The 14,473-nt window shown below is 38.9% G+C and overlaps 1 protein-coding gene across 7 annotated transcripts in view; it reads right to left on the bottom strand.

Annotated features, from left to right (window-relative positions):
* Nucleotides 1-8,996: 8,996 nt before the first annotated feature.
* The window catches only part of pak1 (p21 protein (Cdc42/Rac)-activated kinase 1), a 74,592-nt gene continuing 69,115 nt past the window's right edge, over nucleotides 8,997-14,473 (bottom strand). For all 7 annotated transcript variants that reach the window (XM_044203328.1, XM_044203330.1, XM_044203329.1 and 4 more), the window contains one exon: nucleotides 8,997-13,036. In XM_044203328.1, coding sequence (XP_044059263.1) covers nucleotides 12,950-13,036 — 87 coding nt within the window. In that variant the 3' untranslated portion in view covers nucleotides 8,997-12,949. The remainder of the gene's footprint in view (nucleotides 13,037-14,473) is intronic.

Here is a 14,473-nt window from a genome sequence, read left to right as displayed (position 1 = left end):
TGAGGTTCACTGTGCAGAATCATGTATGTACAGAATATAACACTAGAAGTCTGTTTTCATATTCATGTGCTGAAGAGGGAACATTTCTCTGTGCTGACCTTAAATCTGAGTTTAACACGTGTATGTAGGAGATGATTTTGTGTCGAAGTGTAATGTAGAAACTAATTTAAACCTCCAGGGCACATACACTGAGAATGGACTTTTCTGTGAAGTAGGAGACATCTTGTGTCCAGCATTGTGTGTCCAGCAAATTTGCATATTCATAGATTCTGCATTTTTCAATGAGGCCAAAGGAGTTGGCAAGGTAAGGCAAGTTTATTTGTAGAGCACATTTCAACAACAAGGCAATTCAAAGTGCTTTACATAAAACATAGGGAAATGTAAAAAGACATTTAAATACACCTGAAAAGAGGTAAATAGAAAATGAAAACAAGATAAAACAGGACAGTAAACGTTACAGTGCAGTGTAAGAAATCAATCATTATTTGATTTATTAAAAGGCAGCGGCAAACAGGAAAGTCTTCAGCCTTGATTTAAAAGAACTGAGAGTTGCAGCAGACCTGCAGTTTTCTGGGAGTTTGTTCCAGATATATGGTGCATAAAAACCGAACGCTGCTTCTCCAGTTTTGACTCTGGGGACAGAAAGCAGACCTGACCCAGACAACCTGAGAGGTCTGGATGATTCATAACATAGCAGAAGAACAGAAATGTACTTTGGCCCTAAACCATTAAGTGCTTTATAAACCAACAGTAGTATTTTAAAATCAATTCTTTGACAGACAGGACCTCAGAACCAGAGTGATGTGATCCACTTTCTTGATTTTAATGAAGACGCGAGCACCAGTGTTCTGAATCAGCTGCAGCTGTCTGATCGATTTTTTAGTTTTTCCAAATCTTGCTGAGACATAAGTCCTTTAATCCTGGATATATTCTTAAGGTGGTCGTAGGCTGATTTTGTAATTGTCTTAATGTGGCTGTTGAAATTCAGGTCTGAGTCCATGACTACACCAAGATTTCTGGCTTGGTTTGTGGTTTTTAACATTACTGATTGGAGCTGAGCGCTGACTTTTAATTGTTCCTCCTTGGCTCCAAAAACAATTACTTCAGTTTTATCTTTGTTAAATTGAAGAACATCCAATCGTTGATTTGTTCAATGCACTTACTCAGCGCTTGTATTGGATCATAGTCCCCTGGTGACATTGTTATGTAAATTTGTGTGTTGTCTGCATAATTATGGTAACATATTTTGTGGTTTTCTATAATCTGAGCCAGTGGTAGCATGCAGATGTTAAACAAAGAGGCCCAGAATGGAGCCTTGGGGAACTCCACATGTAATAGTAGATGTAATTTCAGACAAATTATTATTCAAAGCAGAGCATTTTTATGTGTCTTAAAACCTGGAGGAGATACCAGGTTCGTAATTGACGATCATACCCCTATTTTCCACTACAGACAAATGTTAATCTTCTATATTTAGGGTTAGTAATGTATTTTGCACTCCATCAGTAAGCCCTGTTAAACAAAGTAAAAATGAGCAAATCTTTCTTTTTCTGTTTACTGAGGTGCAATGAATTTGGTAAATTAGTGGTTGGTAAAATACAGCGTCCAGGGGGTAGAAAAAGTAGTAAAAACACTACACAAAAACGGACATATACTAAATTATATAATGGAAAGTAGCATCATTAGTCAGCTTTAAAAGAGGCCTGACAACATAAAACAACTAACAGGTGCCGGTGCCTGTAAGTTAATTTTATACCTCATCTAAAATCTGCTCTGTGTTGTGAGGCTCACCTTGATAGCCACAGCCAGGATCAATTTCAATCCCAAGTTTCGCCAAAAAGGATAAAAGATTTCTTGAAAACAGAAATGGTGGTGTACTGAGTGCTCTGTTGACTTTGTGAAGTGCTGTTACTAGATGCTATGCTATAACATAGTGGTGAATTATTTTTCTGCATATGTTGGTCCTCGTGGCTCCAGTTTTAATATGCAAATCAGATCCAGGTTTCTGATCATTCTCTGCCATGTGTTCAGGTATCAGCAACTCAAGTTACATAGTAGTTAGTCAGTAAAACAAAATTATGATGGTAAATGATGTAATGATGATCTAAATGCAAAAATTGAAAGGGAACGTCCTACTTCAGTAATATAAATCATACATTGTATTGTTGCTCTTGTTTTCAATTAGAAGTGATCAGATGGAGAAATTAAATCCAGCACAGTGGCAGATGTGGCAGAAACCAAACTGTATTTATTCTCAATTATTGGCAAATCCACAGGGAACATCTTTACAGCAATGTCCAGTAGATGATGAAACAAGTTTTTAACTTGTTGCTGTTTAAGGTCTGGAAGTGACAAGGAAATTGAATGTTTAAGCTGTTGTCCAATGTCCCTGTAGTAAATGACTAGTCATTTTCTGCAGTGCAAAGCTTTGTCTAAGATTGTTGCTGTGTCTAAGCAATGAAACTGGAGAGTTAAATGTTACCATAAGCAACAGGAAATTTGACCAAAAATATGAAAATAGGACCCAAGTTGTAAACTAGATTTACTGTTATCCTCTGACCCCTGACCTCCTGGATAGTGTTTGATTGTGGTAATGAAAGAAATGGAGCTTATCATGCAAATAAATTATTAAAATGTAAACTGATACAAATTTGAAATGCTTACCCCTTTCTGAGTGAAAATGAATATGTGTGTGTGTGTGTGTGTGTATGTGTGCAGTAGGTGATTTGTGGGGGAGAGGAGTGGGGTGAACGAAACGAACTGGGAAACCCTCCGCCCCCACTGTTAATATGAACAAATCGCCTACTGTGTGTATGTGTCAGGAATCCTCTGCAGTGCTCTTCCTCTGCAGTGGAGGCTGTTATGTAATAGTGAGCAATAAAGGAAAAGGAGGGGGTGGGGGACTCCACTGCAACACCAAGGGTGTTGGTTTTTAACTACACACATACATACACACTTGCTCACTTAAGTATATTCACACACACTTTCTTTCCTACACTTTCAGTTCCTCTCCCTCTTTACGTCACACACATGCACACACACACACACACACACACACACACACACACACACACACACACACACACACAGAGGGGAGAACATGGTAATCAATCACCACCTGATGTTGAGTCTAACCTTTGCTGTCTCTTTCTTTAGACACTCTCTCCCCTGAGAAGCCAGGATGTACGTTTGTGTTCAAGATGTAATAATAATACAATACAAAATACAAATACAATAAAGTAAACAAACAAAAGCAAAGACTAATATAGAATTTAAATTCAATGTTTGGAGTCAAAAATATGCACTGTACATAGACATGTGTGGCTGTGAGCTGATGCTCTTCAGGGATACACTATATGGCCAAAAGTATGTGGATACCTCTAAATATTTTGTCTGGGGCTTTGGGCTGGGCCCCTTAGCTCCAATGAAGGGAATTCTTAATGCTACCGCTGACAGTGATATTGTAGACAATAGTGTGCTTCCAACTTTGTGGCAAAAGTTTGGAGAAGATTCTTTCCTGTTTCAACTTGACAGTCAAGTTTCCATCCAAGTTTATTGCAAATTTTAACAGAAATTCCAGAAAAGCAGTAAAACAAAATGCATTTTAAGGTGCATTTTCCATCCACTATTGTTATGCGAATATTAGAAGGAGAAAGCCACATTTTGCTTTTATCAATACACCAACTTTTCCACCTTGACCTATAGTTTAAAAACGTTTTTGCTCAAATCTCGGAACCCATTGGTTAACCTCTAACCAACAGACTACAAACAGAAACCAGAACGCTTCCGATACCAAAATCTAGTCCCTTGCCTACAGATTATTTATTCTCAAATTGAAAATGCGCATTAAAAACAGATGTATGGATACGTGAATACCCCCATGCACAAAGCCAGCTCCATAAAGAAATGGTTTTCCCTTGACCTCAACCCCATCCAACACCTTTGGGATGAACTCGAACGAAGACTGTGAGCCAGACCTGATCATCCAACATTACTGTTGGACCTCGCTAATGCTCGTGTCTGAATGGGATTAAATCCCTGCAGCGAGGTTCCTCATCTGGTGGAAAGCCTGAAACCAGAAGAGGCTGTTATAGCAGCAGATTAATGCCCACGGTGTCTGAATCACATGTTCAACAATCATGTAATGTTCAGATGTCACACACAATTTGTTTCTCACAATTCGTTAACTCGCTGCTGCTAGTTAAAGAGTAATTTATCATAACTGTGGCAGCCTGTGTGTTATCACATATAAACATGTTCTCTGTTCAGTTCACTCACCAGCAGTCAGTATACTGTAGCTGCATCTCTCTCCTTTTATATTATAGGTTGTTTCAGGTTTTAGTTTTCTTCACGTTTATTGTTTTGCCAACAACCTCCTCTGTTATAGTATAATGCAAGCCAGTGTAACAGCCAGCCTGCAACAAAACATATCCTTGTGAAGTTTTTCGCATTGGTGGAGATTCATGGAGATTTAACATTTGCACATTAATATTACGGTAATAGTAAGCACTGAATTGGACTTTTTTTTAGGCATAGTGGCGTGACTCTTGGGATGGCAATGCCGGTATGTCCACCACTTCAGTGCAGACTGATCTCAGCAACTGTTGGGTGGATTGCCATGAGATTTAGTACAAATATTAATGGTCCCCAGAGGATGAATCCTACAGACTTTGATGATCCTCTGACTTGTCCTCTAGCTCCACCATGAGGTTCGCATATGAGTGAAATGTCTCAACAACTTTTTGGTGGATTACCCTAAAATTTGATACAGACATTCACGTTACCCTCAGGATGATTTGTAATAGGAAGGAAATCACGTTATAAATAAAAAACTGGCCATGAGGTCATAGTTTTAATTTGTCCAATACTTTGGTTTATGACCAAATACCTGCAAAACTAATGACATTCCCATCACCCTTGGTGCTAATTAGCAAATGTTAGCATGCTAATACACTAAACTAAGTTTGTGAACATGATAAACATTAGCAAGTTAGCATTGTGACATGCTGATGTTAGCCTTTGGCTCAAAGCACCGCTAGCATGGCTGTAGATTCTTAGTCTTGTTTTTCAATCCAAGACTCAGATGCTGTTTTTTGTGACAAAACTGTTTAAATCAAATTAATTTTTGCAATTTACACAGTAGGCTACATTAAGGATACTGGCATTTTGAAGCTCACCTTCGTTTTAAACAGTCAGCATATAAATAATATTGCTTTGATATTAGATATTATATATTTGTAATTAAAATGTTATTACTCGTTTCTGAAAGTCTTTTCCCCCTTCACTGTCATCTCTCGTCCTTATCCCTTTCTGCTCCCATCTTCTCGTCTGTCTTATTTTACCCATAATCTCGTTTTTCTTGTCCTACTGTCAATCCCAACCTTACTGTCCTTCCTTTCTTTTTTAAGCCTGTTTTAATACTTCTTTCCTTCCTTCTGTCACCAGAAACAAACCTCTTTCTCTTTCTCAGCCCTTTCTAAACCTTCCTGTTTTGCTCCACTCCTCCCCTCCCTCTAATTTCACAGTTTTTTGTCATTTCACACTCCTTTCCCTCCGCTGTCTTGTTTTCATTTCAGTTTCACCCTCTGTGGTTGTTTGTCCTTGTCATTGATGCGTCACACTCTGTCACTCCTCCTCTCTCTGCCACCTCAGCAGAAACCAGCCTCATTACTCTCCACACTGCACCGGCAGAGGAAGATACACAAGTGTGTGAGAGAGACCGAATATTTAATGCACAAAGGAGAAAAGACTGAAGACAGAGTGCAGAGAATCAGAGAGAAAGAGAGAGTTTATAACATGAAAAAGAAACAGAGCAGAAATCCTGCGTCACTGTTTCTGTCTCTGCAGGATAATCAGAGTTGGTAAAGGAGAGCTCAGTCGCCATAGCAACAATGGAGACTGGGCTGAACAAAGACGGTAGCCAGAATGACATAGGCTACTGTACAGTATCTCCATGCTCAACTTGAACCAAAATTTTAAAAAATTGTCATCAGTTATGTTGGTATATATAGATGTTTCTTTCCAGTTTCTTATATTTCATACTTTAAATATATTTAAAAGAGCGAGGAGAAATGTAATTTCTGGCTACCTGGTTAGGAACGTCAGAAGGAGTCGCAACTTTAAAAATCTTTTTTTTGTGTGCAACATATTTTTTCCTCCACATGGTTCTGTATTGTCCTGTTTTGTTTTTAATGCTGTGCGGCGAAGCCAAAAACTACTTTTCACAATGTGGACAGTACAGTTCCTAACTATAGGAACTAACTAACTTTTACCAGGGGAAAAAATATGCTTCAAGCTAATTTTGCATCCTTATGGTGCTACGTCAGCATGATATCATGTATGTAGCCCCTAAATGCAAACTGAAGACCTGTTTTAAGGGTTAGCCTCAAGAGTCAACCAGAAACATAAAAAGTGACCTCAATTTGTAATCTTAGTAAATAATCTTAATTAGTTTGATTCAAGAAGACTGATAGCAGTTAAAATGGCATTGTGATGGATGCAACAAATGAACTGTTAGACCCCTAATTTTAAATGTTACACTATTTTTTTCTATTTTCTATTACCCTATTTTCTATTTTATATCAAATTAACCAGAGCCTATTTTATGTTTCAGTTCCTAAAATGATTGGCATCCAACAGTTAAAATTGCAAATATTACTGAGACCCTGGAACCATAGGTTGTGATTTGTCATGCTACTTTCTGTCATTATAGACATTTGCCAATGTGAAGAGAGAGGGACATTTTCTAAAGCCAAAGCAGGCCTGTGTGAAATGTATAAGACCCAAAGATCCTCCTCTGCACACTGAGGACTATTCATGTACAAAATAATAGGGGGAAAAAACTGCATCTGTTAACTCTTCTTTCATATTTTTCTCCACTGAGCCTACTGCTTTTAACTGTAGTACTTGAAATACTGTAACTGCAGTATAGTTTAGTATATACAGTACATATAGTAAATGAACAGATTTTAAAAATCTGATCAAAATGTAGATGAGTGGTTTAAGTCAGACCAAAGAAGAAGAGCAGGAGAAGATTGTGGCGTCTCACAGGTCCATAAGTTCACCACATCATATTGATTTGACACAATGAGTACTTGAGTGGGGACAGCTGTGTGTGTGTGTGTGTGTGTGTGTAGGATTTAAGGAGGCTTACTGCCACAGACAGGCTGTCCACTTTACTGTCCAGATAGAGACATTAGGAGGTGGAGGGCAGAGGTGGGGGAGAGAGGATGGGTGAGGTCAGGGTGTGAATGATTGCTGGATATAGTTTGAATTAAACTGTAAATGTGAGCCACAAAGCACCCAATTTATAAAAAGGAAAATCTCACCTATTATAACTGAAAGGATCTGGCTGAAGGAATGAAGGGATGGAGGTAAGATGAAGGGATCTGAAGAAGAAGCCAGATGATGAGAGGATAAAAGGATGCAGACACAAGGAAAGAGAATAACAAAATGGTGAGAGTGTGGGGAGGGGAGGGAATACAGATTTTTACTCATTTTACAAATATGCCCCCCTTCTTTAAAACCGTGCCCCTTCACACTGATTCAATACTGTCTCGCTTCCACCAAAAATTAATTCCCTATTAGCCTACAGATGAAAGGGGAGCTTAGGAAGCAGGCAATCAGTAATTACCACTTTTAATTAGAAGGAGAAAGAAAAAAAAAAAAAGGTGGGATCTAATTTCACAGCCAGACAAACGGCGGGAGGGAGGCTGCGGGCGGCCATCACAGCCAGACGGATTTAAGCTCATTTCTGCGCCAGACTCAGGCAAAGAACAGTACATTACATAATTGACTTACAGAAAGGCTTTAAAGTTTTCTGGAGTATTAGGAAATCATGTTATAAATACAAATAACTAGTCCTTCTTGGACTCATCTTTGCAGTTTTGAGGAGTGGATAGCATCTCCTGTAGCTGAACAAAATCAAATAGGGCAGGCAAGTGACATCATTCTCCCAGGTTTTGGCATAATTTAATAAATATTTTGAACATTGTGGTGCCCCCTTGGACCAAAATGCCTGAATAGATTCATGATTCCCTGAAAAAAACTACTGCAATATTTTGGAAAAATCCCCTCTTTGCCCTGACTGAGTTAGATAAGATCAATATCAGTAACAGTTCTGTGCATTCAGTACAGATTTAGCTCTGTGACATTTTTAGCAAAGCTTAAGGAAAGACTGGATTTTGTAATGCCATTTGTGGTAATACCCCTAATTATAACAGGCTGCAAATGAGACAAACAATGTGTGTGGTTGGCAAGAAAGTGTGATTCTCAGGTACTCCTGAGTTCGGGTACCTAACCATGTCTGTGGAGGGACTTCCTGATAGTTAAGGTGCATACCACACACCAGCAGCTTTGATGTATGATATACTGTCTCTCTGCCCCTAGTTTCCTGTCTGCTTCTATACTGTCCGCTATCCAATAAAGCCAAAAATCAATTATACGTCTCAGATCTCCGACAGCCTGATAAAGTTTAATGAAGTCTGTTTATGTGAAATAAGGGACAACAGGAAGCAACAGGGTTTGTGGGAAATGCAGTCTTAATTTAAACCTGCAATGCCTGTTTTGTTGGCCACCTGGGGGAAACACAACACAACACTGACTTAAGTTGATATGGCCATCTTGTCAGCAAACAGTTGCTTATTTACACATACAGCAAATATGGATATGGGAGACATTATCATGTTGACATTATCAACATTGACATGCCACAACCTGAGGGACAGTGAATGACCTAGACACACACACTATATTATCTTACTTATCTGTATATATTCTAATAGCACATTTTTTCTGTTTGTTTTTATTTTACACATGCTTTGGCAATGTTAACATGTTTCCCATGCCAATAAAGCTCAATTGAAAATCGTGTTTGTGTCCACCTGATGAATGTCCAATAATTTTTAGCTCTGGTTTGGTGTCCACGAGCTCCTGAGGGAAATATCTGGCTCTTTAGCTGCTAAATGCTAACACACAAAAAAGACCAGACCAGATTGTCAGTTTTTGTACAGTTTTATTTTTTTCATTTTTCAGAGTTATTTCAAATCATCAAAATGACTTATAAACAGATAAATTATGGCTCTGATACACTGGGCAGTGAGGAATTCATTGACCGTCTCATCCTGGACTGAACCAAGTCCCCCTTTAGACCTTGGACTGTACCAAGTCTGAATCCCCCTTTAAACTGCTAAGAGAACTGTGTCCTGCTTGTTGATGGTCACTTCATACAGTAAAATGATTATTTTTTTTACTAAAGTAATGCATAGTATTTAACTTGTTCTAAGGTCCAGCAGTAACAGTCAGCAGCAGTCCGTGTGTTTCCTACAGAGGCTGATTTATCAAGGCTGAATGTGATGGTCATCAGACTTTTGCTGTGATATTACTTCAGGAACATTAGTTTCTCTTGGCAGTTATATAATGGTCACAAAGGATGATCATGGACGGATCATGAGACAAGCTGACAGGACCTCACCCCACCCCTCCTACATAAGAGCAACCTTCTACGCAGATGTGTTGTTTGTAGTCGGTTTGTGTCTCTTTCAGTGACATTTTGCAGGTGAAGCAGAACTCTTATGTGCAGCTAAAGGTGAAGGAAACTTGATGCAAAGGAGTTTATGCAAAATTCAAATTCCAGTCTTTTATAAACTGCAGTAGCATTCACATTATCTATATACTGAAATGCCTCTGCTGTCCGGTGTATGTTGGCCAAACTAAACAAGCTCTAAAACTGAGGATTGCTGAACATAAAACGGCTATTTGCACTAAGAATCTTGAGTATGCGATGGCTTGTCATTATGTGACTGCTAATCATGGATCGGGCTCTATCCTGAAACTCTGGGGTACTGAAAAGATTTCCTCATCCCCTAGGAGAGGGGACACTGCAAACAAACTGTTACAAAGAAAGCTACGGTATTCATACACTGAACACAACTGAACCATATGGATTTAATGAGGAAATTAATTTATCTTGTTTTCTATCAATGTTAATGAAATGAATCTATCTTGTTATCTGATTGTTCTATGATTCCTAAAAAGTTTAGACTACTTGAAATAGAAAACTACTAAGTTATTCCTTATTTAACTGACAATTTATCCAACATAACATTGTGAAGCTCATCTCATCTGTTACACTGCAGCGGGTTAAACAAACTGGAGAATTAATCACAAATACTGTTTGGTCCAATCCATCTTGGTAGGTCGACAACATTTTAATTGTCAGCTTAATACGATCCCATCAAAATACCATTAATTGGTAACATTAACCCAAGGTTTAAAGGATCATTTAAAGTAGCCTTCCTGTGGTTTTTCATTAGCAGACAGCTCTTGCGCTTCTGATTGTTTAGTGTTACTTCCTCTTTTGATGAGTGTTTATTGACAGCAAAACTTTAAACTACATACAGAGTTCACCTGGTTTTCAGAGCATTCTGCCACAGAGCGATCTCAGAGAAAATCTAATGGAAAACCACAGAACAGTCCTTTAAGTCCAGCTGGGGGTTCAGACCAGGACACACAAACACACTGTGGCAACAGTTTCAGGCGTGTTTAGGATTTTTACAGCTTTCATCCTGCGTACTGCAGTCAGTGTAAACAGCTGTTTGCTTTAGTGCCTTGCTCAAATACACTTCAGCAGTCATTGTTCACACTGGTTGCTGCAGAGTTCAAATTTGTGACCACAATGATGATCATAAACATGTGATTTTGTTCAGTTTGGTGATCCTGTGGCAGTGCTGCAACTATTAGATGATTAGAAAATTAATCTGCAAATGCTTTGATAACAGATTCATTATTTACTGTTTATAACAAAACATGCCAATCATTCTGCTTTTATTATTTTATATCATTGTAAACTGACTAGCTTTGACATTTGAAGACATCACCTTGGGCTCTGGGAAATTGTAATGAACATGTCACAATTGTTTGTTAATTGATTAATCTTTAAACTTGGGAAATATCAAAGAAAATAATCAGCAGATTAATCGATAATCAAAATAATCGTTAGTTGCAGTCCTGAAATGTTGCCAACAATATTCACTGTTGCCTCAAAATGTTGCCGGTGTATCGTTGCCATCAGACTGGTACCAAAGTAGTCTTGCACCTTTGAAACAGTTTAAGGCCAGAGGTACATCATCACTACATAAAAAAAACAATTAAAAACAACTAAGAGCAGAAATCAAAGTGATAGTTTTGAATAGATGTTTTGGAAATGTTTGGTGGGTATTTACATCGCAGGTGTTTTCTTTATCTGATGCTCGAATGCAGAGCGAACAACCGTGGCTGTTGATGGGAACTTTGGCTCTTGCAGGATTTGCACCTGTGACCCGTCAGTTACGGGACGTTTTTTTTGCCAACAAGAAAAACTCTGTTCTTTTAAAAAAAATAAAAAATAAAAAAATCCAAAACAAATACTCAAATCTTGATATCCAAATCAAAAACAGGTGGTGAACTCATTTTCTGACATTGATCAACTATAAAAAACAGTGAGTCTGTAAACAAAGGCTAAAACAGAACGTTGTCGTCTTTTTTTGTCAACGCAGCTTTTTTTCTTTTTTGCACGTAAAATATACACCGTATGTTCAGAGGGTTCCTGGGGATCCAACAGTCCACCAAGCAGGAAAAAACAGCATTGTACCATCGTACCATTTATTTGTCTCATTCTTCTGAAAATAGGATTAAGATATGATCTTTCTTGTCGTACACTAGCATCCTTCATGTATCGTCACTTTACGTTTCAGCATTATCACAACTCATTTATTAGCATTTTTTCTCCATCTTAAACGTACCGTATAAAAAAAGGTTATTGACATGCACATTCTCGCCCTCACAGTCTCAGCGTCGAGCCCGCAGACAGTGAAGTCCCAGAGCTGCAGATGGAGCGAGTTTGGCAGAGTGGATTATGGGTAAACAACTAAGTTTTCTTTGTCACATGACAGCACAGTTCACCGCTTCACTGGTCCTCCTGGAAAGATATCATGGAGCCAAAATGGCTGTTTTGAAGGGAAAACCTCTTACGCCCAAACTCAGTCCATCGATGGCTCTGGGCGTGCCATTTTTTCCTTATTATAATGAATATTAATAATCTCTAACTCACAGCTCACACTGCAGACACGACAAAGTACCAAACCTCACCTGCTCCGTGTCAAAAACTACAGAAGGTAACGCTACAATCAACTTACTTAACATACCCATATCCCCCCGTGACCAAAAATACACACATACATACACACATACACACACACACACACACACACACAAGCACACACACAAAAATTGATTTTAAAAAAAGTGATAAAATGAAAATCAACAAATGCAGAAAGAAGAAATATGTCTGACTAAAACGTATAGATGCATGACAGTAAGCTAGGACCTTAGCTAACACACACACACACACACACATCCACCCACCCATGCAAACACACACACACACACACACACACACACACAGTCTGCAGCAGAAGGTGCTGGTTGGCTGTTGTGGCCCGGGGTTTTTACGGACAAGTTAGAAAAAAACAAAAACAAACATTGATTTAAAAAAAGAACTCCCATGAGTCTTTGGACTCTGTCGAAACACTCTCTCTCATATTGGATTGTTCGTACTGGCTGAGGGGGTGGTGATGTCAGCGATGACATCACTTGATCGCAGCTCGACCGCTGATGTCATTCGCTTCCTGTCCGAGTCCAGTGGAGTGTCGAAAAAGAAGTTACAGGAAGAAACTACCCTTCTTTCTCCCTGCGAGGGTCGGGGGTTGGGGCTCAAGCTTGGGGTCAAAGGTCAATGGGTGAAGGAGCAGCTGGTACAAGTTATAAAAGACAAAAAGAAGAAGGGAGAGAAAGACTGTAGGCATTTGAAGCCAGTAGCGATCGCCGCCCTCCCATCTACCGAAAAAGGGAAGAAAGAAGAGAGGATGGAGGGATGGTAGACAGAGAGAGAAAGTAATGAGTGCAAAGTTAGCTAGCGGTTGTTCTTGGCAGCCTCCTTGGCAGCCACAATGAGAGGGGTCAGACTGGAGAGAGGCTTCGCCATCTTCAGAAACTGGTGCTGAGAGAGGAGAAGGGAAAGAGAGAAGGAGAAGGGAAGAGGAGGGACGGGACAGGTCCAGAGAGGGAAAGAGAAGGTGGAAAAGGAAGAAGAGCAAGGGGAGAAACACAGAGGAGGAGAATGGGAAGGTAAGGAAGAATGGGAGGAAACAAGGGAGGGGGAGGGAAGAGGGGGGGAAGGGATTGAGGAGAAAAGAGAGAAATATTTCAGTTCACTCTACAAAAACAGAAAACAGATATGTCAGGATTTTAAAATTAGTTTCACCAGATCATTCAGGAAGAAATATGAATTAATCAAATCAAATAAATGGCTGCCCTCATGTCCATAGTGACCTTTCTTTAGAAATGTCCACAGCATGTTTAAATGGTGCAAAAACACAAACTACAGAAACACTAACACAAGCAACATTTTATTTATAATGTTAGTGGTTTTCTTTTCTTTATGACTTCTTCAATCCATACACACACAGTTTCCCCTTTCACTGCATGTGCACAAGTGTGTATATATGGATATGTATGTGTGTAAATACATATTTATTATTATTACTGCCTTTATATTCTGTTTTGTAATTAACTTGCGTGCCCCCCCAAATCAAATCAATAAACATATTTAAAAATGACCACAAAAAAAGGAAAAATATGAAAGATTGTTCAAAAAAAAAAAGAAGCTTCATGTGAGATTCTTATACAGTCCAGCATCCCTCTGTAAAGGCTGCATGACTCTGGATAAAATAAAATAAAAAAAAGTCTTCTGTGGCTCTGGAGGGATTAACCCTGATGATGTCATAATGATGTCATCAGGGTTAGAAATCCTGCATTATAAACTTGAGGTGTGGGGGTTGAAAAAGTCAGCATTTATAAGGTGGGGGGTCTCATTAAAGATGCTACTGAGTTGCATTATGGGAAATGTAGGATCCAGTGTTTTTGTAGCTATACTAGGGACTAGTATTGGTCAAGCCTCTGCTGCTTCAATTTGAGTCCCCTAACTTTAAGGAAGAGCAGTACTAAATTGTTTAAGTGCCCCTTTTTTTTATGAAAAAATATTGCCTATGAGAACTTGTCAGGTGTGGTGTTGCACTGTGTTTGTGTGGTCAGGTGTTCAGGTGTTCAGGCAAAGTTTCTTGGACTTGAATACTTTATCACGTTCTTTTTTGTGATGTTTCAGGTATAACTTTATCCTGTTACCATGTGGAGGTGCAACTACAGCAAAACACACTTTTTTTTGACGTCATCATCTTTGAATCTGAAAATGTTCAGAGCGAGAACCTTTATGTCTGTATGAAAATGTTTTTATCAGTTGTTTCAATGTTTTTTGGAACTCAGTCTTGATAGAACTTAGGGAGAAAGTAGAAGCACTTAGTTTAAAGAAGTGGATCTCCCCTTTAATGTAACTTCGGCAGACTCTGTCATGTTAGACTGAAATAAGGCCTGAATCACA

Source organism: Siniperca chuatsi, linkage group LG7 (assembly GCF_020085105.1).
Source record: "Siniperca chuatsi isolate FFG_IHB_CAS linkage group LG7, ASM2008510v1, whole genome shotgun sequence".
Classification (NCBI taxonomy): domain Eukaryota; kingdom Metazoa; phylum Chordata; class Actinopteri; order Centrarchiformes; family Sinipercidae; genus Siniperca; species Siniperca chuatsi.
Note: the sequence above shows the minus strand (reverse complement) of the source record. Positions and strands in the feature narration are given on the sequence as shown.